Source organism: Antechinus flavipes, chromosome 6 (assembly GCF_016432865.1).
Source record: "Antechinus flavipes isolate AdamAnt ecotype Samford, QLD, Australia chromosome 6, AdamAnt_v2, whole genome shotgun sequence".
Lineage (NCBI taxonomy): Eukaryota > Metazoa > Chordata > Mammalia > Dasyuromorphia > Dasyuridae > Antechinus > Antechinus flavipes.
In genome coordinates this window covers 209,532,513-209,555,232 of record NC_067403.1, presented here as the reverse complement: position 1 = coordinate 209,555,232, position 22,720 = coordinate 209,532,513, and the positions used below count along the sequence as shown (strand labels likewise).

The following is a 22,720-nucleotide window of genomic DNA, read 5'->3' as shown; positions in this document are numbered from 1 at the left end:
ATTCAATAAGCATTTATTAAGTGTTTAATATATACCAAGCACTGTGTTAGACACCATGGACAAAAAGACAAAAACGAATAGGTCACTCCTTCCAAGAGTTTGGAAGGTAGGGCTAAGCAGAAGAAAGGATGACAAATATGTGCATAGATAATTAAATAAAAAATAAATAGAAAGTAATTCGTTGTAGTTAGGGGGAAAGGGAGACCTTTTGGAAGAGACACAATGGATATGTATGTGTATATGATATATATGTGTGTATAATATATTGTGCATGTATATGATGTGTGTAATGTGTATGTGTGATGTACATGTATACAATGTATGTGTATATTATGTGTGCATAATGTATATGTACACAATGTATTTATAATGTATATGTGTGTGATGTGTATGTATACAATGTATATCTAGGCATGTATATAATGTATATGTATACAATGTGTGTACACAATGTATATGTGTATATGATATATATGTATATACATATGATGTATATGTGTATATATATTATATGTATAATGTACATTATATACACATATATGTGTATACACACACACACACACATATATACATCTCTTCTTGTGATTGTAAAAAAAACAGGAAACTAAAGAGGTGCCCACCACTCAGAGAATGGAGAACAAATCACGATATATTAATATAATAAAATTATGAAAGAAAACTAAAAATGTGTAAAAACTAAAAAATTTGTAAAAAATTATTTTTTTAATTACATGTAAAATGATTTCTAACATTTACGTTTCTAAAATTTTGAGTTCCAAAGTCTCTCCCTCTCTTGCCTCTCCTTGAAAACAATTCGATGCAGATTATACGTGTGTAAGAGTCGTATACATTTATGCAAAGTGACATAAGTAGAGCCAGGCGACCCACTTATAAAGTAATAAGACAAACATGTTGGAAAGACAGAACTGGGCAAGGCGGCTGGAGGAGCGAGGTGGAGCAGCAGCAGCTATCGAGACCGGAATGGAAATGCTGTTTGCTTCCGTTTTCACTTCTGTAAAATGGGGACAAGAATAACTCCTGTCTCTCAAGATTGTTGTGAAGATAAAATGAATGATCATTTGTGATTTGCAAATCACTATTTTTGTTACAATGCAGTAATGAGCCATCATCCCACAGTAGGAAGCATCCACGAAGACAGAGGTCTAGAGGTCTCTCGGGCTCCCCAGAGAGCAGAGGGGGGGGGGGGGAGGGAAAAGGAGAGGAGGGCGGAACCGCTTCTCGCCGGATCCTTGAAGTGGGGGAGGCGTTTCTAGGAAGAAGGTTTTCAGCAGAGGACGCGGCGAGTCCCGTGACGCGACGGAGGAAGCGGAAGTCCCGGTGCCGGAAGCGGAGCGGCGCCGAGGCCGGGCCGGACCGGGCCGAGATGGCGGCGGCGTTAGCAGCTGGGACGACCGCTTGGAGCGGTTTCCTGCGGCTCTGCTTTGTGTTCGGGCTGTCCTTCCTGGCGCTCACCGGGCTGTTGCTGGTGCAACTGGCGAACGCGGCCAAGGTGAGCGTCCACGGAGCCCGGCCGGCCGGGGACGGGGGAGGGGAAGGAAGAACGGTCTCGCCCGCTGGGTCCGACCCAACGCCCCCAGCCCCTACTAGAACCCGATAAGGAGGCGGCCGCCCCCGGACGCCTGTATGTGGAGGGGGTTACTGGGCCACGGCGGGGGGGCTGACAAAGACCCTCCCCCCGCGTTGTTCAGAGGGCAGCAGTGGTGACTCTCTGGGGCTAAGTCTCGTGGGGTCGTGGCTAAAGAATGGGCTCGGAGTCGAGTTGGAATCCTGCGCCGCACTTGTGCTCCGAGGGAAGCGGGCGCCCCTAAGGCCAGGATCCCTGTTACTTCCCTCCCGTCTGTCCGGCCCGGACGTGGGCTCCCTCTTTGGGGGCAGCGGCATTTGCCTGGCACGTAGTAGGTGCTTAGAAAATGCCCCCCTTTTTCCCTCTGTAAAATGAGGACAAGAATATCAACTCCCTCCGTGGGTTCCTGTGAGGCGATATTTGTAAACCGTTTTGCAAGTGTTGAAACATTGTAGAAATGCTACCTGTTTATTTTGGTCTGTGGTTGTTATTGCTCTCGTTGTTATCAGTGCTCTGGTCAGTGCAACTTGTGTGTTGCTTGTAACTAATCGGTTTCATCGGCCCGAAATCTGCTCCCTGAAAACGCTGGTCCTGACAAGACTCAGTCCCCTCTCGTATCAGGCGCTCTGGGAGCCCCGGGAACCACCAACTCTAAACTTCCATCCTGGATCCCCCCCAAAACAAAATAAGCTATGTCCTGACAGGACACTTCTATTTTCAAACCTAAGGAGAAGCCCCCAACCCCTAACCCACCCCAACAGGAATCACCCCCATCTCCCAATTCTAAACGTGTCGGGAAGGAGCCCCTGAAACCTTAATCCTGACAAGAGCTTCCCCTTGAAACCTCCAACCTTGACAACAAATACCACATCCCCATAAGGTCCGTCCTTGGCTCCAATAGAAGTCCTGTAATCCCCAGACTTGTGGTCGGCCGCTGGTCCTGATAATCCTTCCCTCAATTCCTCTGACCCAACAGGTAATCATGAGGCATAATGGGAAGCTGCACCCCCACTCCACCCCCAAACAAACCACTGTTGTGATTTTGTCAAAGCATTCTCCTCGAAATACCAAGTCCCTCCTGTAACCCTTTGTCCTGACAATCTCCCCCACCTTCGTTTCGAAGCTCCACATGCCCACTGTTGTCAGGAACCTTTTCCTCCAGCATCCCATCCCACTGTCTCGGGTCCTGGAGTCGTCCTACCCCTGCCTACGCTGGCCTTACAGAGACCCCCTGTAATAGATAGTCAAGAGACTTTCCCCCGAAACTTAAACAAAGCATTACTCCAGCTTCTTGCCATCCCCTCCAACACGTAAGTCCTGGCAACATTGTCCTTATGGTTCTTCCACTTGCCCCCAGTTTCATAGTAAACTTTGTAATCTCTAGTCCTCACAGAAAGTTGTACCTTGAAAAACTTTCAGACAAGATTTCTACCTACCTGAACATTCTGATCTTTACAGGGAAAGGTTCTTGCCTGTCCCGACAAGGTCCCCTCTCCTAAACCTTTTGGCCCCGACAGAAACTTTCTCAATATCAAGTCTTTATAAAGGCCTTCCCTATTTTGGGTCATGGCAGGGAGTTCCCTGAATCCTTTGTCCTGGTGGGACATTCTCCAAGAAACCAACTAGTCATAAAACCCTGGGCCCTAGTCCGGAAATCCAAAATCTCCATTGGTTTTGAAGACCTCAGTCCTGACGGGAGGCTTTCCCCTTTCACTTCCACCCTGACTTTTCTCCAACAGTGCATTTTGGCAGAGACCTTCCCTCTTACAGCTGGATGAAATTTTTTTTCTTAATCAAATAACTTTTTATTGACAGAACGCATGCCAGGGTAATTTTTTACAGCATTATCCCTTGCACTCACTTCTGTTTCGATTTTTCCCCTCCCTCCCTCCACCCCCTTCCTCAGATGGCAAGCAGTCCTTTACATGTTAAATAGGTTACAATATATCCTAGATGCAATAAGAACTGAACAGTTCTCTTGTTGCACAGGGAGAATTGGATTCAGAAGGTATAAATAACCTAGGAAGAAAAACAAAAATGCAAGCAGTTTATAATCATCTCCCAGTGTTCTTTCTTTGGGTATAGCTGCTTCTGTCCATCCTTGATCAATTGAAACTGAATTAGCTCTCTTTATCGAAGAGATCCACTTCCATCAGAATACATCCTCATACAGTATCATTGTTGAGGTATATAATGATCTCCTGGTTCTGCTCATTTCACTTAGCATCAGTTCATGTAAATCTCGCCAGTCCTCTCTGTATTCATCCTGCTGGTCATTTCTTACAGAACAATAATATTCCATAACGTTCATATACCACAATTTACTCAACCATTCTCCAATTGATGGGCATGATGGAATTTTTTTTTTTTTTTTTAACAGTGACTGGATCTCTTGTAATCTCTAGTCCTAACAGTTGGCCATCCCCTGGAATATGGAATTCTGACATCCCTACCTAAATACCAGGTCTTGTTAGGGTCCTTACCCTCCCAAATATTAGGGCCTGGCAGGCATCTGCCCCTTCCTTCCTGAGCACCTTAGACCTGGCAGATTTTTTCCCAGTTTTCCTCCCACCTTTTGTTAGGAATTTTTCCAGGTGTCAAACCTAAATTGTCCTACAACTTCAACCTTATTCTCTTGGTTCTCCCTTCTGGGATTAAACATAACAAATGTCATCCCTCTTCCATGTGATACTTAAGATCCTTCAGATACTTAAGGATAGTTATCGTTTCCCCCTAGGATATTCTCCATGCTACACATTTCCAGTGCCTTCAGCCCCTCCAAATATTTTATGGATTCACTATTTTGCAGCCCAAGGTATTATCAGCCTTTTGGACAGCCATATTGCCCCACTTTCTAAATTTGAACTTAAATAGTCCACTAAATCACACCACCACCTCATCTTTTTCTGATAAGCTGCTGTCTTTGCACATCTCCCTTATGTTGTATTTGTGAGAGTTTTTGAATCCGAGTGAGAAACTACTTTTGTCTGTAATGAAAATCATATTAAGTTCAGCCCAAGATACTTTTGTATAACAGCATACAATTTTCCCAATTTTATGTGATCTGCAAACTGATGAGTATTCCATCTGTACCTTTATTTAAATAGTTGATTAAAATGTTAAACTTAGGCCTAGCACAGACTTCCTGCTAAGTGGACATTGAACCATTAACATAGTTTTGGAGACCAGTCATTCAACCAGTTGCAAAATCCGAATTTCATTGCTGTCTGTTTCACTTCTTATCAACTTTTCCAAAAGAAGTGATTTGCAAAAACCCAGATAAACTCTTTATCTGCAGCATTCTCCTGATATACCAGTTTAGAAATCTGATTGTATGAAAAACAGGAATAAAGTTAATGTGGTTTGACCTGTTTCTGTTGTCACCACCCTGGGGCTCTTTGTAATTATTCTTTTGATAGATAATGCACTTACCATGGCATTAATGATCCATTCTAGAATTTTTCCCTGGAATTAAAGTTAAGCTAAGAGGTCTCCCCTTTGTAGACTTTGTTTTTTTCCCCTATTTTGAAAACTTGCCCTTTTCCGCTTTTGTAATAACTTCTCCCAGTTTCCATTATCTTTCACATATCACTGACAATGGCTTAGGAGTCATAGCTGTTGGAGAGGATTGTTCACCTGGGCCAGGTGACTTGAGTTATCAAGAGTTATCAAGGGTTGCTAGCTGTTGTCTTACTATCTTTACTTTAATCTTGTTACTTATCAGTTTTTATTAGCCATTTTATTTCTCTTGAAACTTCCAATACTAAGACATCTCTTACCTTCAAACTCCAGTTCCTTAACATTCATTCTAGTCTTTACAGAAGTCCCTTTGACCTGACCGGATCCTCTTTTCAACCATGGCCCCTCCCCAAACTGTACATCCTGGAAAGACTTTTCCAAACACTGAGTCCTGTTAGGAGGCTTTCAAAACCTTCACTTCTGATTAGGCATATACATAAACATGAGAATATCCTATCCCCCAGGTAGAGAGCCTCTAGAAATTCCTTTCTCTGGCAGAAGCCCTTCCTTCCTAGAAAATATAACCACCCCCTCACCCCCCAGACATCATAGCTAGAATCAGGATAGTGACTGTGTACCAGATGCAAGATGTTTGGAGGTAAAATTTTACTATGAGACTTAGATGAGGGAGAGGTAAAGTCAAGGAAAGGCATATTAGAAAAGGATTTGAAAACAAGTCTACAATCAATCAGTAAGCATTTATTAAGTGTCTATTATATGCCAGGCTCTGTGTACTGGGGATACAAAAAACAAAGCATGAAATTCTTTCTCCTTCCAAGGAACATAGGAAACAATAGGTAAACCATACAGGATGATCAAAATTCTTATTGCAGTTTGCATTTTAGTAGTTAAAATTGCCCTAAAACTCGATATAGCATAAATATAAAGAGAACAAATATAGTTTGGGGAAAAAAGGAACTATTAAGTGAGGGGATCAGGATAAGGCTTTATTAGAAAGAGGGACTTGAACTGTATCTTTTTTTTAATGGTATTTTATTTTTCCAAATAACGCGAAAATAGTTTTCAACATTAATCTTTGCAAAACCATTCCTTCCAAATTTTTCTCCTTTCCCTCTCCACTCCCCCATTCTAAGACAGCAAGCAATCTGATATATATTATTAAAGTATACTGTTCTTCTAAACATATTTTTAAAAAATCAGATCAAAAGGGAAGCAAAAAACAAAAAGATGAAAATACTATGCTTCAATCCACATTCAGTCTTCACAGTTGAATTGTGTCTTGAAGGAAGAGGTGAAGAGTATCCTCTTCCTTGAGGATGGCAAATGTATCACAATGGGCAATGGTGTGTTGTGGGAAAAAGAGAGCACCAATTTGTTTGGGCACAGAGTGCTAGAAGGGGAGTAGATCTAAATTGAGTTTAAATTCTTTCTACTATTCCATACTATCTCTTGTTATACCCCTTTGGCTCCCTGGAAGAATGGCCTCCATTCTCCTTTTTCCCCACACTTAAAACCTCCTCTCTCCCCAATCCTCAGTCCAAGATGTTCTGAACTCTCCAATGCTCATGGCCTGAAGTTTTCTCCTTCCCTTTGAATATGTAGTTATCCCTTGTGCAGTACTCTTTTTTTCATCTTCTAGTACTTCTCTTTCCTCTGTCAATCTTTCTCTCACTTCAAATTATGCATTTTCTGAGGCAATCCTACATTGGACCACTCTAATTATGAGGATAATTTTCTTTATATTGAGCTTATAGTCTTCTATCCTTGCTCTTCCCTCTTGGGCTAAGCAAAATAATTCTTCCACGTGATAGATTTGAAGATATTTGAAAGCAAAATAATTCTTCCACGTGATAGAATTGAAGATATTTGAAGATTGCCTTTCCTAAAGGCTATTTTGCTAATCAACTGCTTGCTTCTTGATTATCTTTCCTTTGCCAGGACTTTGATCCTAATTCTAAGAGAATTTCCCTGAACTCCAGTTTCTATATCCCATATGGGTATGCTGGAGAGAATCCTGGTCTCTTGCGTGTATAGGATGTTTATCTGTGCTCTTCCTTTTCTGCTTGTATGTGGTATCCTTATTCACCAACATAGTGGTATTAGGCTTTCTGTTGACCTCAATGAAATTTATTCACAATAAATTGGACAAAATGTGATCCATAAAAGTAGTTAATGCTTTATAAGAACCAGGTGTTATATAATGGCAGTTATTATTTTTTAAAATAAGTAGTTTCTTTTGTGTAATGCTTTTAGGTGACAATTCAAAATCACTAGAAAAGAATTTTTAAAAACTCATTCTTGGAATTTTAAGATTTTGGATACTTCTTGAGTTCATTTAGCGTAGGTACTTTGCAAAGTATGGCCTCTTAAATGTGATGCATAGCAATGTATTATATAGCAGTATTTTAGTGCATAATGCTCTGTACTAATTACCTGTTTTGTTGCAGAATTTTGAGGATGTCAGGTGTAAATGTATTTGTCCTCCTTATAAAGAACATTCTGGATACATTTATAACAAGAACATAACTCAGAAAGATTGGTGAGTATTCTGGAGTCTTGAACTAACTGAAATCTCTCTCCAAGATGGTTTTTATTGTCTAGCGTAGGCAGAATTTTTTCTTCTTCAGCAATAATCTAATCTTATCATTCCTATGAAATTGTCACAGTAAAGTGCTGAGTGGATCTGGCGATGCCTCTTGGAAGCAAATGTCATGATAACATAAGCTTGTGAATAGTGCTTTTTGTTTCCAAGGTATCTTACATCCATTCCCACTTAGTCCATTCAATATACTGGTAGTTTAGGCTCGGGCTTATTAAACTTTTTCCTTTGGTAACACGTTTTCACCCTAGAAATTTTTGTGTGACTTTGGGCACCTAGGTATGTAAAGTAGGCATACAAATTTACTGATAATAATTCATAATTTTGTGACCCCCACATTTAGTTTTGTGACCCCACAGTTAGACTATACAAGTAATCTTATCACCATTTCTAAGGCTCTGCAATGGTAATTACCTGTCCATGGTCACACAGACAGTTTATGATACTGAAACTGAAATCATGAGCTTCTCATTCTCAGTCCTGTATTTCCCCTTTCCCCCTATTCTTTATCCCTCTCTTTTTTTCTCTCTTACCTTCATTCTCTCTCTACCTTACTCCCTCTTTCCCCTTCCACTGCTGTTTTTACCCCTTCTTCTCCTCTTCTCTCTCTCTGTCTCTCATAGCCAAATTGAATTTATCCCAAGAACTGGATTGGTCTACATGATTAAGGCCCCTAAATTGCTGATAGTCATCTTCTGTACACTTTTCAATGGAGACATAAAGCCTCCTTCCCTTGGCTCCTCCAATTAGCTAAGCAGCTCTTATTGGCCTGGTTCAGGGTCTTCTATTCGTGATTGTGTAAAAACCCATCTTGAGCTTCTCTCTGTTTTGTAGCAAAATAAAATGGATTGTTTGACTCTTTATGCAAAGTGATGGGAGTTTTATTTCTGTCTAGACAGTCTTGCCTTCAGGCATGTTATTTGAATTATGGAATTTTATTTTTTATAGTCATATCAGGAAAGAATTTCAGGAAACAGAATTTCTTGGGGGAAATTCTGCCCTCTTATGGATAGGGTTCCATAAAAGTAATTTTCATTTGAATTTGGAATTAAAGAAACAATAGGGGAAAGTACAGGAGGTTTGAAGGCAAAGCTTTAACTTTTAACCTAGGTTTAAGGTGTTACTGTGGCATGATAAAAAGACTGGTCCTGTGTTCTGATTGGAGCTTTACCATCAACCAGTTCGATAAGCAGGTCATGAAACCTCTCTAAGCTTTAGTTTCTTCATCTATAAAATAAAGAAATTGAGTAATATCTATATCTCTTTGGCCCCTTTTGAGTTCTGTCAGTATAAGATTTTCTGGGTCTTCTAAAAGTGTATAATGTGGGCACCAAAACCATTTTTTAATTGGCCACAGAATGAAATTGTTCTAAGAATACAGCATGGCCCAGAGTCAGAAATACCTGTGTTCAAATCCAGCTTCAGTCCTAGATGTGTGACTCCCAGGCAAGTCACTTAATCTTTGCCTTAGTTTCTGAAACTATAAAATGAGATTATGATGGCACCTACTAGAAGAAATAAGATATTTGTTAAGTGCTTTGCACAATACATGGTATATAGTATGTGCTTAATAAACTCTTGTTTCTTTTCTTGTAAGCCTGGTTGTTATTTGGAATTCTATATCTGGCTGTGCTTTGTGTCTCTGAAATAAACATTTAGCTCTGTCAGATGTTTGGTAGATAGATTTTTATAAAGCCTTTTCTTGAGTTCTTTCTTGTTCCATCTTAAATTGTTGCATATTACAGATTGACTTGGCTATACTTACTTAGGCTTTATCTTTTACAGTCACCTTGTAATTTAAAAGAAAGCAAAAATCAGTCTTTAATGTGTCGTGATAAATTAGGATTTAATGGGCATTTACAATTAGTTTATTCAGATACAAAATGCAAGTCAGTACCTGTTATTTGAATGATAAGTGAACTTACCCTTCTGTGTTTGCCCACGTCCTTTCCCTGATTACCTTTGGTTTCAGAAATAGGGGGTTGTGAACATCACTGAGGCCTGGCGTAGGATACTGTTTGTAAGAATCAGGAGATTTTACAGTAAGCCATTGAAAAAGGCTATTTTAGCTCTCTGGCCTTGCTGTGGGCTGGTAGGCTTCTTTGACCTGGATTGAAAACGCTTGGCTTAAGTTATCGTTGACCATATTGTTCTGAGACTTTGAAAAAAGAAAAAAAGTAATGTTAGGTAGTGCAAAGGGCATTGAGAATATAGTTAGAAGAACTGGGCTAGGGGACAGCTAGATGTTACAATGGATAGAATGCTGGCCCTGACGTCGGGAAGACTTGAGTTCAAATGCGACTTCAGACATTTAATACTTCTTAGCTGTGTGACTCTGGGAAAGTCACTTAATCCCAATTGCCTCAGCAAAAAAAAGAAGACGAAGAAGAACTGGGTTGGATTCTTAGCTTTTTTATCTGGAAAATGATGTTCTTAGTTTCATTATCTGCTTCAGTCAAAAGGATCAAATATAATCATAGAATTAGAGACCTTGGAGATCATCTAGTTGGGGGGTTCTTAACTTGGACACCGTGAAGTCATTTAAAAAATTTATTTTTGACAACTATATTTCAGTATAATCAGTTTCTTTTGTAATCCATCTAAATCCTTTTCTATGTGTTTAAAAATTTATTCTGAGAGAGGAGATGAAAGGTTTTACCAGGCTGCCAGAAGAATGTGTTTTGCAAAAAAAGGTTAAAAATCCCGATCTAGAACAACTTTCTCATTTTACAAATGAGCCTATTGAGGCCAAAAAGGGAAAATAAAGTGGCCTGCCCAAGTTGACTAAGCATAGGCTTTCTGATTCCCAAGTCTGGTGTTCGTTCTGTTACATGGACTACTTCTCCCTAATGTTGCTTGACTGTAAATTCTACCTAATCTATACATAGATGTGTATGCTGTGCTTCAGTGAGGGAGGACATCAGAGGCAAAACATACATTTATATAGCATACTAAACAACAATGCTTTCAAATAGGTATTGCCAGTGTTATTCATTCTGTTTTACAGATGAAGAAGCTGAGACTTGAAGGGTTTGAAGTGATTTGCCTGTATGCACAGTGTCTGAGGCAGGACTTGAATTCTGGTCTCCCGCCTCCAAATCCTGTGCTTCTTTTTACTGTTAGTCTGTCTCCTGCTGGGTTTTTCAGTGTGACATCATCTTCACCAGCTTCTGTCCAGGAGTTCATGTAGTTTGGCTCCAAAGGGCAATGTAGGATACAAATATTGGGACAGAAGTCCTTCGGTGGGCAGCTCATTTCTTGTGGCCTGTGCTATAGCTATCTAAGGTAGATCAAGGATAACATTTGCCTGTTATTTCATGGGGTTCATGTTTTGCCATGTTTTGTTATTGTTAGATTTATTCATCCTTTATATTCTTTATGAAATCGTAAATACCTAGTTCAGTTAGGTTGTGTTCATTCTATGGTGTCTTCTTATGGCTTGTGGCCAATATCTTCCTCCTCCTGACACTAGGTGGCATGGTTGTCTATGTCTATCAGGTGCTCTTGGGCCTAGTTGGGAGAGCAGTGTCAGGTTCTGCCCTAGAAATATAAAGGCCATGGCCCATCCCCTGTCATCAAGTAGTCAAACACGGATTCAGGGTCAGTTGCCACTCAGCCCCTCTGACTCTTTTAGCTTTCTTCTGAGCTTTCAGTACCTTGCTATTGCTGTCCTTCACCTGTTTTTCAAGAGGAATACTCATCTCACACTTTGGGGAGAGTGATGGTGGTTTCTTAGGCTTCAAGAAGAGACAATAAAAGGAGAACCATTGTTTTTGTGATTGAGGGGAAAAAAAGTTAATGCAGGCTTCTTCCTGGCAATGTTTAGTGAATAGAATTATCCTCTATACATCCTGATATATCACTTTTAGAGAAACAGCTTCTGTAAGAGTGAATCTCTCTTAAACTTTGTTTGATATAGTTCAAATCACTTGTCATGGTGTCTAAATTAATTTTAATTTCAGTATTGTTCAAAACAAATAGGCTAAAGGAAAGCCTTAGAAATACCTTTACTTTCGTTATCTTGGATTTCACCTGTGGTACCAGTGTTAGTACCACACACACACAGGTGGCTAGTCTTAGGTGACCAACTCTTCCACCAACATGGCTGGTCAAACACATCTCCTCGATAGTCTGCCTCTATTCAAAATGCCATGTAAAGATTCTATCCTTTGGGTTGAGGGAAGTATCTTCCAGTATATTTTGTTGAAAGGTACTGAGTATTCTTTCAGGTGGAATGGGGTGGAAGTGAGTATGTAACCCTGCACCCTTTGTCAATAACAGGAATTTTAGTAGGACTGGAGTGATTGTCCTTTAATGTGAGAATTAACTTATAGTAATCTTTTCCATTTCTGTAGTGCTTTGAGCTAGGTAGCACAAGTATCTTTGATCTCTGTTTTGTGGAAAGAACTGAGGTTTAAACAGTTGAACCATTTACCTGAAACTACAACCAGTAAGTATCCAAACAGCTATTTGAATTAGATTCTTTAGATTTCCAAGTGTAATGTTTTTACTTCTACGTTCCCTCTGAAAAGAAATGTAAAACAAAGATAAATTGTGTAGACTGTTATAGTCTCTCTCTCTCTTTTCTTTCCTCTTAGTTGGCTGGAAACTTCTGAAAGGAACTTTTTTGGGCTTTTTATCTACCATTCTTAGTGCATTCAGACATCATCTAGGCTTTTTACTGAAATCCTTGTTGAATTGAACTGACAGGGTTTTGTTAGCTTTATGAGTTTGGGAAAAGATGCTACCTCCCTTTTTCATCCTTAATATAGGAAGAATTTCTCCTGAATGGTTAGAAAGCCAAAATGTATACAAACGGTAAAGTGCTAAATAAATAAAGTGTTGCTGTTGTAATTAGGAGTATCAATCACATTTCTCTAGCATTTTAAGCTTTTCTCTCAACAACTAGTAGTGTAACCATTATTGTTGTCATTTTTTGGTGAAGAAATTGAGGCTTAGAAATATCTGAAGTGACCGCCCAAGGATTCTATAACTCGTAAATCTTGGTGCGAGGACTCAAATCCAGGTCTTTTGTTATGAGAGAGAAGGAGAATGGAAGATTCTGCACAGTTGGATGAAATCAACATAAGAACATTGGTAGCATAAGAGAAACTGTCCCAGAAATAAGTAGGAGGTGCTGGAGACAGACTTTGCTGACTATGCAACACCACCACCCCCAGTCCAACTTTGGGTGGATACTTAATAAGTTTTAGCTGAAGGAAAGAAATTATTTGAATGTTTCCTAGAATTATCTCATCCCTACAAAGATGTTCTTTGTTGGATTTTTAATTAAGATAAGCACTTGATGTGTGATTTTTTTTCCATCTTGATTTTCCAACCACATGAGGTTAATAACATCAGATGGCATTCGGTTCTGAAGGCAGATTTTGATGATTTAGGCATAAATTAGAAGAGAACAAAATCAGTGCTCTTGGAAACATTTCCTGTGGATCACTTTTAAACATACTCACTCGCTGAATGAATGAATGAATAAAGCAAATTAAGTGCTTCATAGCTCACAGCTGGTGTTGTGCAAAGCTCAAGAAGCTTACATTCTCAGAGAGAAAGATGGCACATGTAGAGGAATGACAATCCCAGAAGGAAGTTCTGGTCTGGGGAGATGGCCTGGTGAGAGAGGAAGCTGAACCTTAGTCTGGGTGAATGACTAAGGCTACAATTAGTAGGCTAAGTGGTTTAGTTTTCATACACTCAATCTCAAGTTAGTTGGGTAGTGTTTTAGAATGGGAGTTCCAAAGATGAGTGCCCTAATTTACCCAAGGACTGGGGATTCAGGAAGAGTTAGGTGTTAAGGTCCAGGACTCGAGTTCCACGTGGAAGCATGCTGCAGCCAGGAAATTGCCCTGATGAATGGTTGGATGGGATATAAAGCTAAAGCAAAACAAAACATAAATAAAAAAATTTTTAAGTTCTTTTACTAGGTAACTGAAACAGACAGAAAGTTCAAATATGACTTTGCTGATAACGATTTAACAGATCTTATATCACTTAAGAGTTATTTGTCATATTATTTCTACCGTGTTTAACATGTATTGAACATCTAGGGGAGGGCGTGGGGTTGGGGGGAAGGAAATTGGAACACAAGGTTTTGCAAGGGCTAATGTTGAAGAATTGACTATGCATATGTTTGAGTTATTCGTGAGTGAAGAGTCAGTATTCATTCAAGAGGCAAGAGTTGAACTAAATGATCTCTGAGAAACCCTTCCAATACTGAGTTTCTGTGATTAGCTGTTCACACTAGAGCCTTACAAGATACATTAGTACTTTAGTAAAGGACTCTTAATTGGGCTCTATCCCTCCTCTAATTAGGTTTTTATCTTTGTTTTGAATTTCAGGTGAAGTTTTGTTTCTGGATACTTAGCTTATCAAACCAATTTGAACATCATTTTAATTTTTTTTTTAATTTTTTTTTCAGTGATTGCCTACATGTTGTTGAACCCATGCCAGTCCTAGGACCCGATGTTGAAGCTTATTGTCTGCGTTGTGAGTGCAAATATGAAGAAAGAAGTTCTGTCACAATCAAAGTAAATTTCCATTTCTCTTGTTCTGAGAAGCAACAGAAAGCCTTCCAAAAAGCATTTGTTTAGCAGGCAGTGGTTGTAGAGTCAAGGCTCAGGGCTCCAATCCTAGCTGTCCTCCTTATTACCTGCATGACCTGAGCAAATCTCATTTCTGGGGCCCTCAATGTCCTCCATTATAATAGAAGAACAGTAACTGCCTTTACCTACATCACAAGGGTGTTTTAAGAATCAAATAAGATGCCAAGTAAAAGCATTTTGAAAATTGTAAAATACAGTACCAGTATAAGGTTTTGTTAGTGATATTGGAACCTCTTTTGTTTCTGCCTAAAACAGAAACTTAGGAATTTTAACTTCTTCATCTAACATCTGACAAATTACTTGCTTCACCATTCCCTTCACTAATAAATTGAAACTTGTCTGTTACTTATGCATCTTAGGAGAAACTATGTGGATTAATTAGCTAATGTTAGAAGAATGTATGAGGTGCCACTAATTTCTTACAGAGAAAGTGTGTAATTAGCACATTTCATAAGACTGATGTATGTCATTTCAGTTCTTTTATATGGCCATGAACTCTGTGATCTGTAATTAAATCCCCTTCCTTTCTTTCTTCCTACTCTCTCCCTTCTTCAGAGCTGAATAATGTAACCAAAACTAAAAGAGTTGACTTAGTAATAAATCTATCAGCATAAATTATGTATCTAAACCCAGAAAAAACTAAGAGCTCTAATTTGGCCACCTTTTCTAGAGCTTCACGTTTTATTTTCTTTCTTATTTTTTTTTTTAACTATAAGGTCTAGATCTTTGGGTGATCTAGGGTCATTTCCTACTCTCACCCAAATTTGCTACTGGACATTTTCCATAGGTCTTTCCTCTATTGTTTACTTATATTACTCAGTGCCTATCAGTGTTTAGTACAGTGCCTTTCTCTGTAAGCTCTGCTTTATTGCTTCAGAATGATATGAAGTTTTTTATTCTTGAAGGCTTCGAAAATAAAGCATAAACTATGGTAGGCCCTTTCACACTGGAAAGCCTGAAGGTTGTGACAGACTATATTTCTTTTCCACTGACCAGCCCTGTTAATTTATTAGTTTGTTCAAAAAGTGGTCAAGTTTCTGACGAGTTCCAGCAGCTCTTCAAAATCATCGAAGTTGAATGTCTGTGTTGAGTAAAGGAGAAATCACTCTGAGGAAACCACAAATCCTTGAAGAGTGAAATTCAGGAATAACCCATTACCCATTGTGATGGTGTAAGTCCCTCCTGAGGCAGACTCAATTTATGTGGTCCTGGGTTGCCATTTTCTACCAAGAGCTACTTTAGGAAACTTTCCCTATTGGATAAGATATAGAAGCTCCATTGACTCAGTTTGCACAACAAACTATTGTGTTCTGTAGAAACCAATTTATACTGACAGAATGTGATTCAAGGGTCCCAAGGTTCTCTTGTATCTGAATCTACATATTATGAGAATGATAAGTCACATTTATCAAGTTCTTTATAGATTAATGCATATTAATCTATAAATTAAGTCCCAACAACAGCTATAATGTCAGTCCTGCTTCTGTTGTTCGAGCCTTGGAAGTTATGTGATTTGCTCAGTGTCCTCGAGCTGGTAGATGGCATAGCTGTGACTCAAGTTCATGTTTCCCACTTCTCCATCAAGTCTTCTTTTCACTATATCTGACTACATCTCTAGACTGTGCTGTTAAGATCGGGAGAGTTGCATTTTGTGCAAGATCTAGTAATAATGCCCTTTAACTTTGGAATCAACAGTGGATCTATATATAATGTTTAGAGTCCTTGAGGAATGATTGCTGGACAAGCATCAAATGGGTTTTCTTCTTCTTTCTCCTCAGTTGATACTTTGTGAGAAATTGTTTGTTTCTTATATTAGAATTTCCTTGAGTTGAAGGACTTTCTCAAGGTTAGTTAGACCCTGGTGTTATTGGGTTTTCACAACTAAATATTCACTGACTTTGTCAATATATAAAACTCATTTCGTTGGTTTTTCAGGGATGTGATATATTTTCTGTTTGTCTTCAGGTTACAATCATAATCTATCTGTCGATTCTGGGCCTGCTTCTTCTATACATGGTATACCTTACACTTGTTGAGCCTATCTTGAAAAGGCGTCTCTTTGGACATTCCCAGTTGATACAGAGTGATGATGATGTTGGGGTAAGTTAATAGTCAATCTGGATTATCTGTGTTCAGCTTGATAATTGTTGCCAAATAATTAAAAGCAAATATATTTATGTAACATAACTAATACAGTATAACATTATGATATATATAATCCTTAAGCATTTACTAAACATTTATTGTGGGCCAGGAATTTTGCTAAATACTAGGGGTTTATTTCGTACATTGTCTCTAAAAATTCAGTTGTAATGGTTTTTTTTCCTGAGGAAGTTGTTCTATCCAAGGAGATATCCTGATTTGAGGGCATGTCCTGCTGCTTTTAAGACAAATAAACAAAGTCTAGATTTCTGTCCCTTTTAGGGTCAGCTGTCTTTTCATCTTATTTCTGTTGAAAAAGATATCTGACAGAGAGGCGATGAGTTAACATGTTGAGTGAGGTACACATTTTGGAACAGAGCTACTATGAGAAGTTGTATTGCTTAGCTATACTTATTTATTACAAGATTTTTAGGTTTCATTCCCTTTTTTCCAGGTAGGGAGGGAGAGTAGGAGGAGGAGGAAGGATGAAAAGAAATAATTGATAATTGGGCGGGGGGGGGAGGGGGGGAAGGAACACTAGCAGTAAAAATGTTTTTAAAAGGAAAAGGTACCAAGGTCTTTCTTTCCCCTTCCTTTCCCCTGCTCCCACCAGCAGCCCTTCCACTTAGCATCACCTATTTTTTCCAGAAGGCACCAAGAGGTTTTTATGAAGTTGTATTTTGAGGTTATTTTCTGAAGAACATCTTTGTGACTCAAGAGGCCCATGATGCCATTTTGCATTACAACTCTTACTCTAAAGTAACATGGAGTCTGTCTCTTGTTAATGTGTGAACATAGCAAGATGGGGGTCTCATTTCTGCTGTGTTAAGCTTTTTGCTAGAATCTGAATTGCACACAGAAATAACTCCCTTCTCTAGAAATTAAGAAATACTAAAGGTTTTTTATTTTCTGTTGTCTTTCTTTAAACAAAAGCACTTGGTCATTAATTTTGGCGTGACCAGCCTCTCTGAAGCCAGCTAGGCTGGTAGTCAACAGACACAGTGCATTCCCAGGTTTGGAGTGTGTTTACAGGCCTCTACTCGAAGTTTTTCCAGCTTGAGAGAAGCTGCATTGCTTCTGTTGGCCTGTCTCGCAAAATCCCTGTGCTACTTCTCTACTTGATAAAGCAGAAGAATAGGATTTGTGTGGAGGATCTGAAACTTTTACAAACAAACTTAATTCTAAAACTCTTAATTTAAAAATATTTGCTTCATTCAAACTCAGTTTCCATCTAAACCTTTTTTGGAAAAAATTAATAATAGTAAACCAGTTTATAAGTCTGTCACTGAAGAGTGGAAAGCTCTGAGCAGGCAGTTAGTCTGTGTATTTACTATATCATATAACCATGACACATCATCAGTATTATCAAAGCATTACGTTAAAGCCTGTTTTGTATTTATTGTAATTTTATCAGGTATAAAAAGAACAGGCTTATAAGAAGAGTGAATTTCTGTTTGTGTTCCACAGGCATCTATGGCTTTAAACAACCGGTTCAGTCTTGTTCTGATAGTTGGGGAAAGACAAAAAGGATTACCTAGTTTGTTTTGTTCTGTAGAATTTGTTCCTTAAGAAAATTTTCCCCTATCTTGATGCATTGTTAGGGATAAAAGCTGAGAGGTCCTCTGCTTCTGATAGCGTGCATAAGCTCCTTCCTCCTACCTGTATTTATATTTAAACAAGCCCAAGGAATATTATTTTATATACAAAATTTATTCTTCACATTACTGCTGTGACCTTTAAGTATCCATTTATTCACGAACATAGTTGTGTTTAAAGGAGAGGTGGCACTAGTGGAAAACTGGGAGATCTAAATTTTAGTGTCTGGTCTTTAACATGTTCTGCACTATAGGGCTAATTAGCCTCGTTGGGACCTTAAGAGGACAGGAATTAGGTTCCATTTATAATTGTATTCTCTAGTGTCTACCAGAAACCTCTGCAGATTGAATGAACAATGAATGATAACTCACATTTACTGATGAGGACTTTACAAAACACTTTCATTCCTCCCCTCTTAAGCCAGGGAATACATGTATTTTATGGATGAGGAAACTGATCCTCAGCAAGGTCCCCAGTCCCCATAGTCATGCAGTTGGTTGTCAGAGCCAAGAAGTATACCTTGTATTCTTTTTATTATACAGCGTTGTCTTTGGGAATGAATTAAATCATAGTTTGCTTCATTTATTAAATTCCTGTGTTCTAGGTGCTGAGAATACAAAGCCAGAAAATAAAATTGCTTGACCATAGAGAGCTTACATTCTTTTGGAGGATGGGGGCAGGGGCTGAATAGAACCTGTAAAGAGAAAAGCTATAATTGTTTTAGTGAAAAACAAACTGCTAGGATGATAGTGCTAGAGGGAGCTGTTAGTTCCATAGGAAGAGTGTCATCCTCGACATCCTCCTCCTCCTCCTGATGTGGGTGATGAAGATACCAGATGATGGCAGGCACCAAAAGTTGAGGTTCAGTCATATGAAGAATTCGCAATGGCCATTCTCTTGGGCAAAAAGTAGATTTAACCACACCCAACATTGAAGACCTCCTTCTGATAACTGACATAAGTGCTTTATGCTTTGCAAAAACCCTTTACATAGCTTGTTTCATTTTATCCTTCCAGTGAAATAGGTGCTATTATCATCATTATTTAATAGGAAACTGAAGTTGCTTGAGGGGATGTGAATTGCCCAAGCTCACACTGCTCATAAGTACCAGAGTCAGGATTTGAACCAGATATTCCTAACTTTAGGACTAACATTATGTGCTGTGCCTTCTATAGTCTCTTCATTTCTAGAGGGCTTTATCTCACTGTGCATTATATGGGAGCATATATAGAGTGAAGGAAGAGGATTCTGACAGTTCTGTGGGAGCCAGTGGAAAGGAACTGTTGTTGAAAATGCTCTGATGTTTATGCTATTTTAAAAGAACATGCTATGTTATTATTAAAACAAAGCCAGACGTCGTATGTATTTTGTTGTATAGTTTTATGCACACTTCTTCACTCACAGATATGTATAGTACTTGAGATTTTTCATGTGGGCTTGGAAGAATAATTGTCTTTTTCTCTGAAAGTTAAAGTTCAATTTAAGGAAAGGCATAAGGTGATATGGATTCACCTCTTGGGAAAGGGATCCAGGAAAGGCCAAATGCAGAGCAATCAATGACTGGTAAAGGCTTTTGTCATTTGGGCAGCTGTGTTTATGTTTTATTTTTAGAGCATTTAACACAATTATTTCCAGTGTAATGAATATAAACACTCTGGTGTGTTGGTTTACTTTAGCTTTTCCACTTAAAAACCTTGTATAGCACCTCAGCCCTCAATCATCGGGTCCACGTGAATACTACTGAGTGTTTAGCAATATCTTTTTCTATTCTACAAGGAATATAAAATAAGCAGATGATACTCTTTAAGAAACTGAGCAAATCTCTGAGTCCTGAATTCCTTTTCAAATTGCTGATCTCTCTTATAAAACTAGCCAGCTTCTGAAGTCGGAAGGACTTTATGATTTTTGATGTTAAAATACTGTTACAGTGAGTGGTATTGATGTGAGCATAGGCATTCTTTCCCTTATTCCCTCAGGGGAGGCATCTCTCTACTCATTATGTATATAGATGTGACTTATTTTTTGAGAGAAGTCTTTTTGTGGTTACTTTGGGAAATGGGACCTCCCAGAGCTCCTCTTCTTCACCAGTTGTAGGCCATCCTGCTTACCATAATTAATCATCTCCTTCTAATATGAAAATAGTATGAAGACTCTTGGTTCTTACTTGTAAATTCTATATAGGCTTACTCACATGTGTTGGTGTTAAACTGACTATTGGACAGACACAGTGTTGTTTGGTTCTTGTGCAATACCAAGATCAGAATGTGCATGGCATGCAGTTCCCTTCATATGTTCTCACCACTGGTTGATTTTTCCCTTTCTGCTGTTTCATTCCTGGACTTGTAGGATCATCAGCCCTTTGCAAATGCCCATGATGTGCTAGCCCGATCGCGCAGCCGGGCTAACGTGCTCAACAAAGTGGAGTATGCCCAGCAACGTTGGAAGCTTCAAGTTCAAGAGCAGAGGAAATCTGTCTTTGACCGGCACGTGGTCCTCAGTTAATTGGGAATCCAGTGCCGAGGTGACTGGAAGGAAGGAAGGTGGGCTGCGGGAAAAACTGCTCACATTTTCCTGATTCTTTTTAAACCACTGCTGAGAGATTTCAACAAACTTGTGGGATGGTTCAAAACTGGAAGCATAAAAAAAAGCTTTTTTTAATTTAAAAAATAAAAGTATTAACTGGAAAATTTTAAAAGCACATGTCTCAGAAGCCAAAAAGCCACAAACAGTTCTTTCTGGCTTTTCCTAATGAAGTTAAATCTACCTATGAATTCTCTTAAGCTCCTTTCTCTGTGGCAAACATTCATTTCTTTCTGTACTCCTTCCTTATCTTAATTCTAATGTTTTTCAAGACTTTCACACTCTTGATGTTTAGGGGAAGGACAATACAACTTTCACAAGACACTTTATTCCATGGACTTTTGTAAATAGATGTTTCCTATTGTATTTTTGTGCTTGGTCTCATTTTCAGTGGAATCAGATTCTGCTGAAAATGCTGACTTGCTCAGTTGATTTTTAGCACTGACTGTGTCCTAAGCAGATGATTGGCTCTTGGCAACATACTTGGTAAGTTGACTGTGAAATATTACTGGCAGAAATGCAGATTTACTTTGGTACTGTGATGTAGATAAACTCCAGTCTAATGCAGAGCATTCTGATATGGAATGACCCTTTGCTAGTTTTTTCAATGACTGAACAAATGGTGTTGGTATATGTGGTCCTTCTTACCCTCTTCTCATGGCCTTAGGGGTGAAACCTCAACATTTGGAAACCATGTGATAAATCATATTTAAAACTTAAGCCTCTTTGAATGAGTGTTCAGCATTTCCAATTATCTTGAGAGATGACCTCTGGGCTTTCTTATGTGAGTCTTTGAACTGTAAGTAAGGTCCTGTACTCCACCCTTTGAGAGCTGTAACAGTTATTGGATAACTGGTTCTTTACTTTCTACATCCTCTTTGGAATGGAACAATAAAAATTAATTTTTGAAAAACCCAACAGTGTCCTTGACTCGTAGTTCCCTTTCTTTCCCTGTTCCTAATTATAAAGTTTGAATTAAAAAGGGAAATTCAACTGATCCTCAGAATTAGAACTATCCAAGAACAGAATCAGCTGCTTTGATACTGAGTTGATTCCTTCTCACTGAAAAAGTTTAAGCCAAGTCAAGAAGACTTTGTCATAAATATTGTAAAGGAGATTCAGAATGAGTACTTTTTAATGTTCAATATGATCCTGTATTCTCTTAACAGTATCAAATGTAAATAAATGATTTTAGTTTAGACCATGTGTCTAAATATGGGTTGTAAGAATTGGGATTTAAAATGTTAACATAAAAAAAATATCATGCCCAGAAATAGACAGCTTTAACTCAGTAAAGCATTCCTTTTATAACTAAACTGTAGCTCAGAACTCCTCCAAATCTCATGGCCCAAAGATTGGATTTGCTAGAAATTGAATTTGGCTTGTTTGAGATGCTCCACTAGAGGGCTTCAGTTCCCCAGGAAGCATCAGGCTAGTAATAAATACTTAAATAAAGAGCAGGTTTATTAAAAGGCATGTAAATAAACCCAGAAAATTTGTCTTAAGTCTGGTTCACAAAGAAAAAGTAATAAACTACCTTTTGGTGAATGCCCTTGTCTGGCCTCTCTACCACCACCCTAGAAGTTTAATCACAGTTCCCACAAAATTCAAGGAACAGACTGGTCATGTCCCTGTCCCAAGTATCAGTCAAAGTAGATCTGTCCATTGTCAGCTAATTCTCTCGAGTAAGTGCTTTCTGTAGAGATCATTCTGGCATGCTTTATACCCCAGCTTTTAAGTACTCTTGCCATCTCTCAAGAGACCAACAGTTGTCCTGGCTCCTCCAATTCTTATCTGAGTTCTCCCACCCATCCACAGATCACCTGGTTCTGCATAAACCTTCAAGTCTTAATTTTGTTGTGTCTTTTGCCTTCTGCATTTTGGGAAATGACCAGTCAGCTCATCTCTTCAGCCTCAGGCCCACAGTGGAAAAGTTGCTTTTGGATTAATAATTTCCAAGTTTTGGGCAAGGGAACCAGTATAGGATTTAACTAGGAGTCCAAAGAGCTAGGTTCTATTCCTGTCAATATAATTTTAAATCATTTCACCTTTTTAGGCCTCTGTTTTCCTCTTCTATGAAAGGAGGGGTTTGGATTAAACAATCTCTAAAGATCCTTTCTG

At 38.8% G+C, this 22,720-nt stretch overlaps 1 protein-coding gene and 1 long non-coding RNA gene across 4 annotated transcripts in view; one reads left to right on the top strand and one right to left on the bottom strand.

The window, feature by feature from the left end:
• LOC127541035 (uncharacterized) overlaps positions 1-22,720 on the bottom strand; it is a 116,607-nt gene that overhangs the window by 81,822 nt on the left and 12,065 nt on the right. The gene's annotated exons all lie outside the window — the stretch shown is intronic.
• TMEM9B (TMEM9 domain family member B) lies at positions 1,270-21,517 on the top strand. Of its 2 annotated transcripts, XM_051966087.1 has the most exons (5): positions 1,270-1,510; positions 7,513-7,604; positions 14,098-14,206; positions 16,247-16,381; positions 20,366-21,517. In XM_051966087.1, exons 1-5 carry the CDS (start codon positions 1,385-1,387, stop codon positions 20,519-20,521), a joined length of 618 nt encoding a protein of 205 aa, XP_051822047.1. In that variant the 5' UTR covers positions 1,270-1,384; the 3' UTR covers positions 20,522-21,517. The 2 variants fall into 2 exon arrangements, with proteins under 2 accessions (XP_051822047.1, XP_051822048.1); XM_051966088.1 differs by lacking the exon at positions 7,513-7,604 and having other exon boundaries at positions 1,420-1,510.

Excerpts from the sequence above, each read along its gene's own strand:
- TMEM9B (XM_051966087.1), top strand. The coding sequence starts at position 1,385 with ATGGCGGCGGCGTTAGCAGCTGGGACGACCGCTTGGAGCGGTTTCCTG. Across the intron at positions 7,605-14,097 it reads AACATAACTCAGAAAGATTG|TGATTGCCTACATGTTGTTG; the intron begins GTGAGTATTCTG and ends TTTTTTTTTCAG. Across the intron at positions 16,382-20,365 it reads AGAGTGATGATGATGTTGGG|GATCATCAGCCCTTTGCAAA; the intron begins GTAAGTTAATAG and ends CTGGACTTGTAG.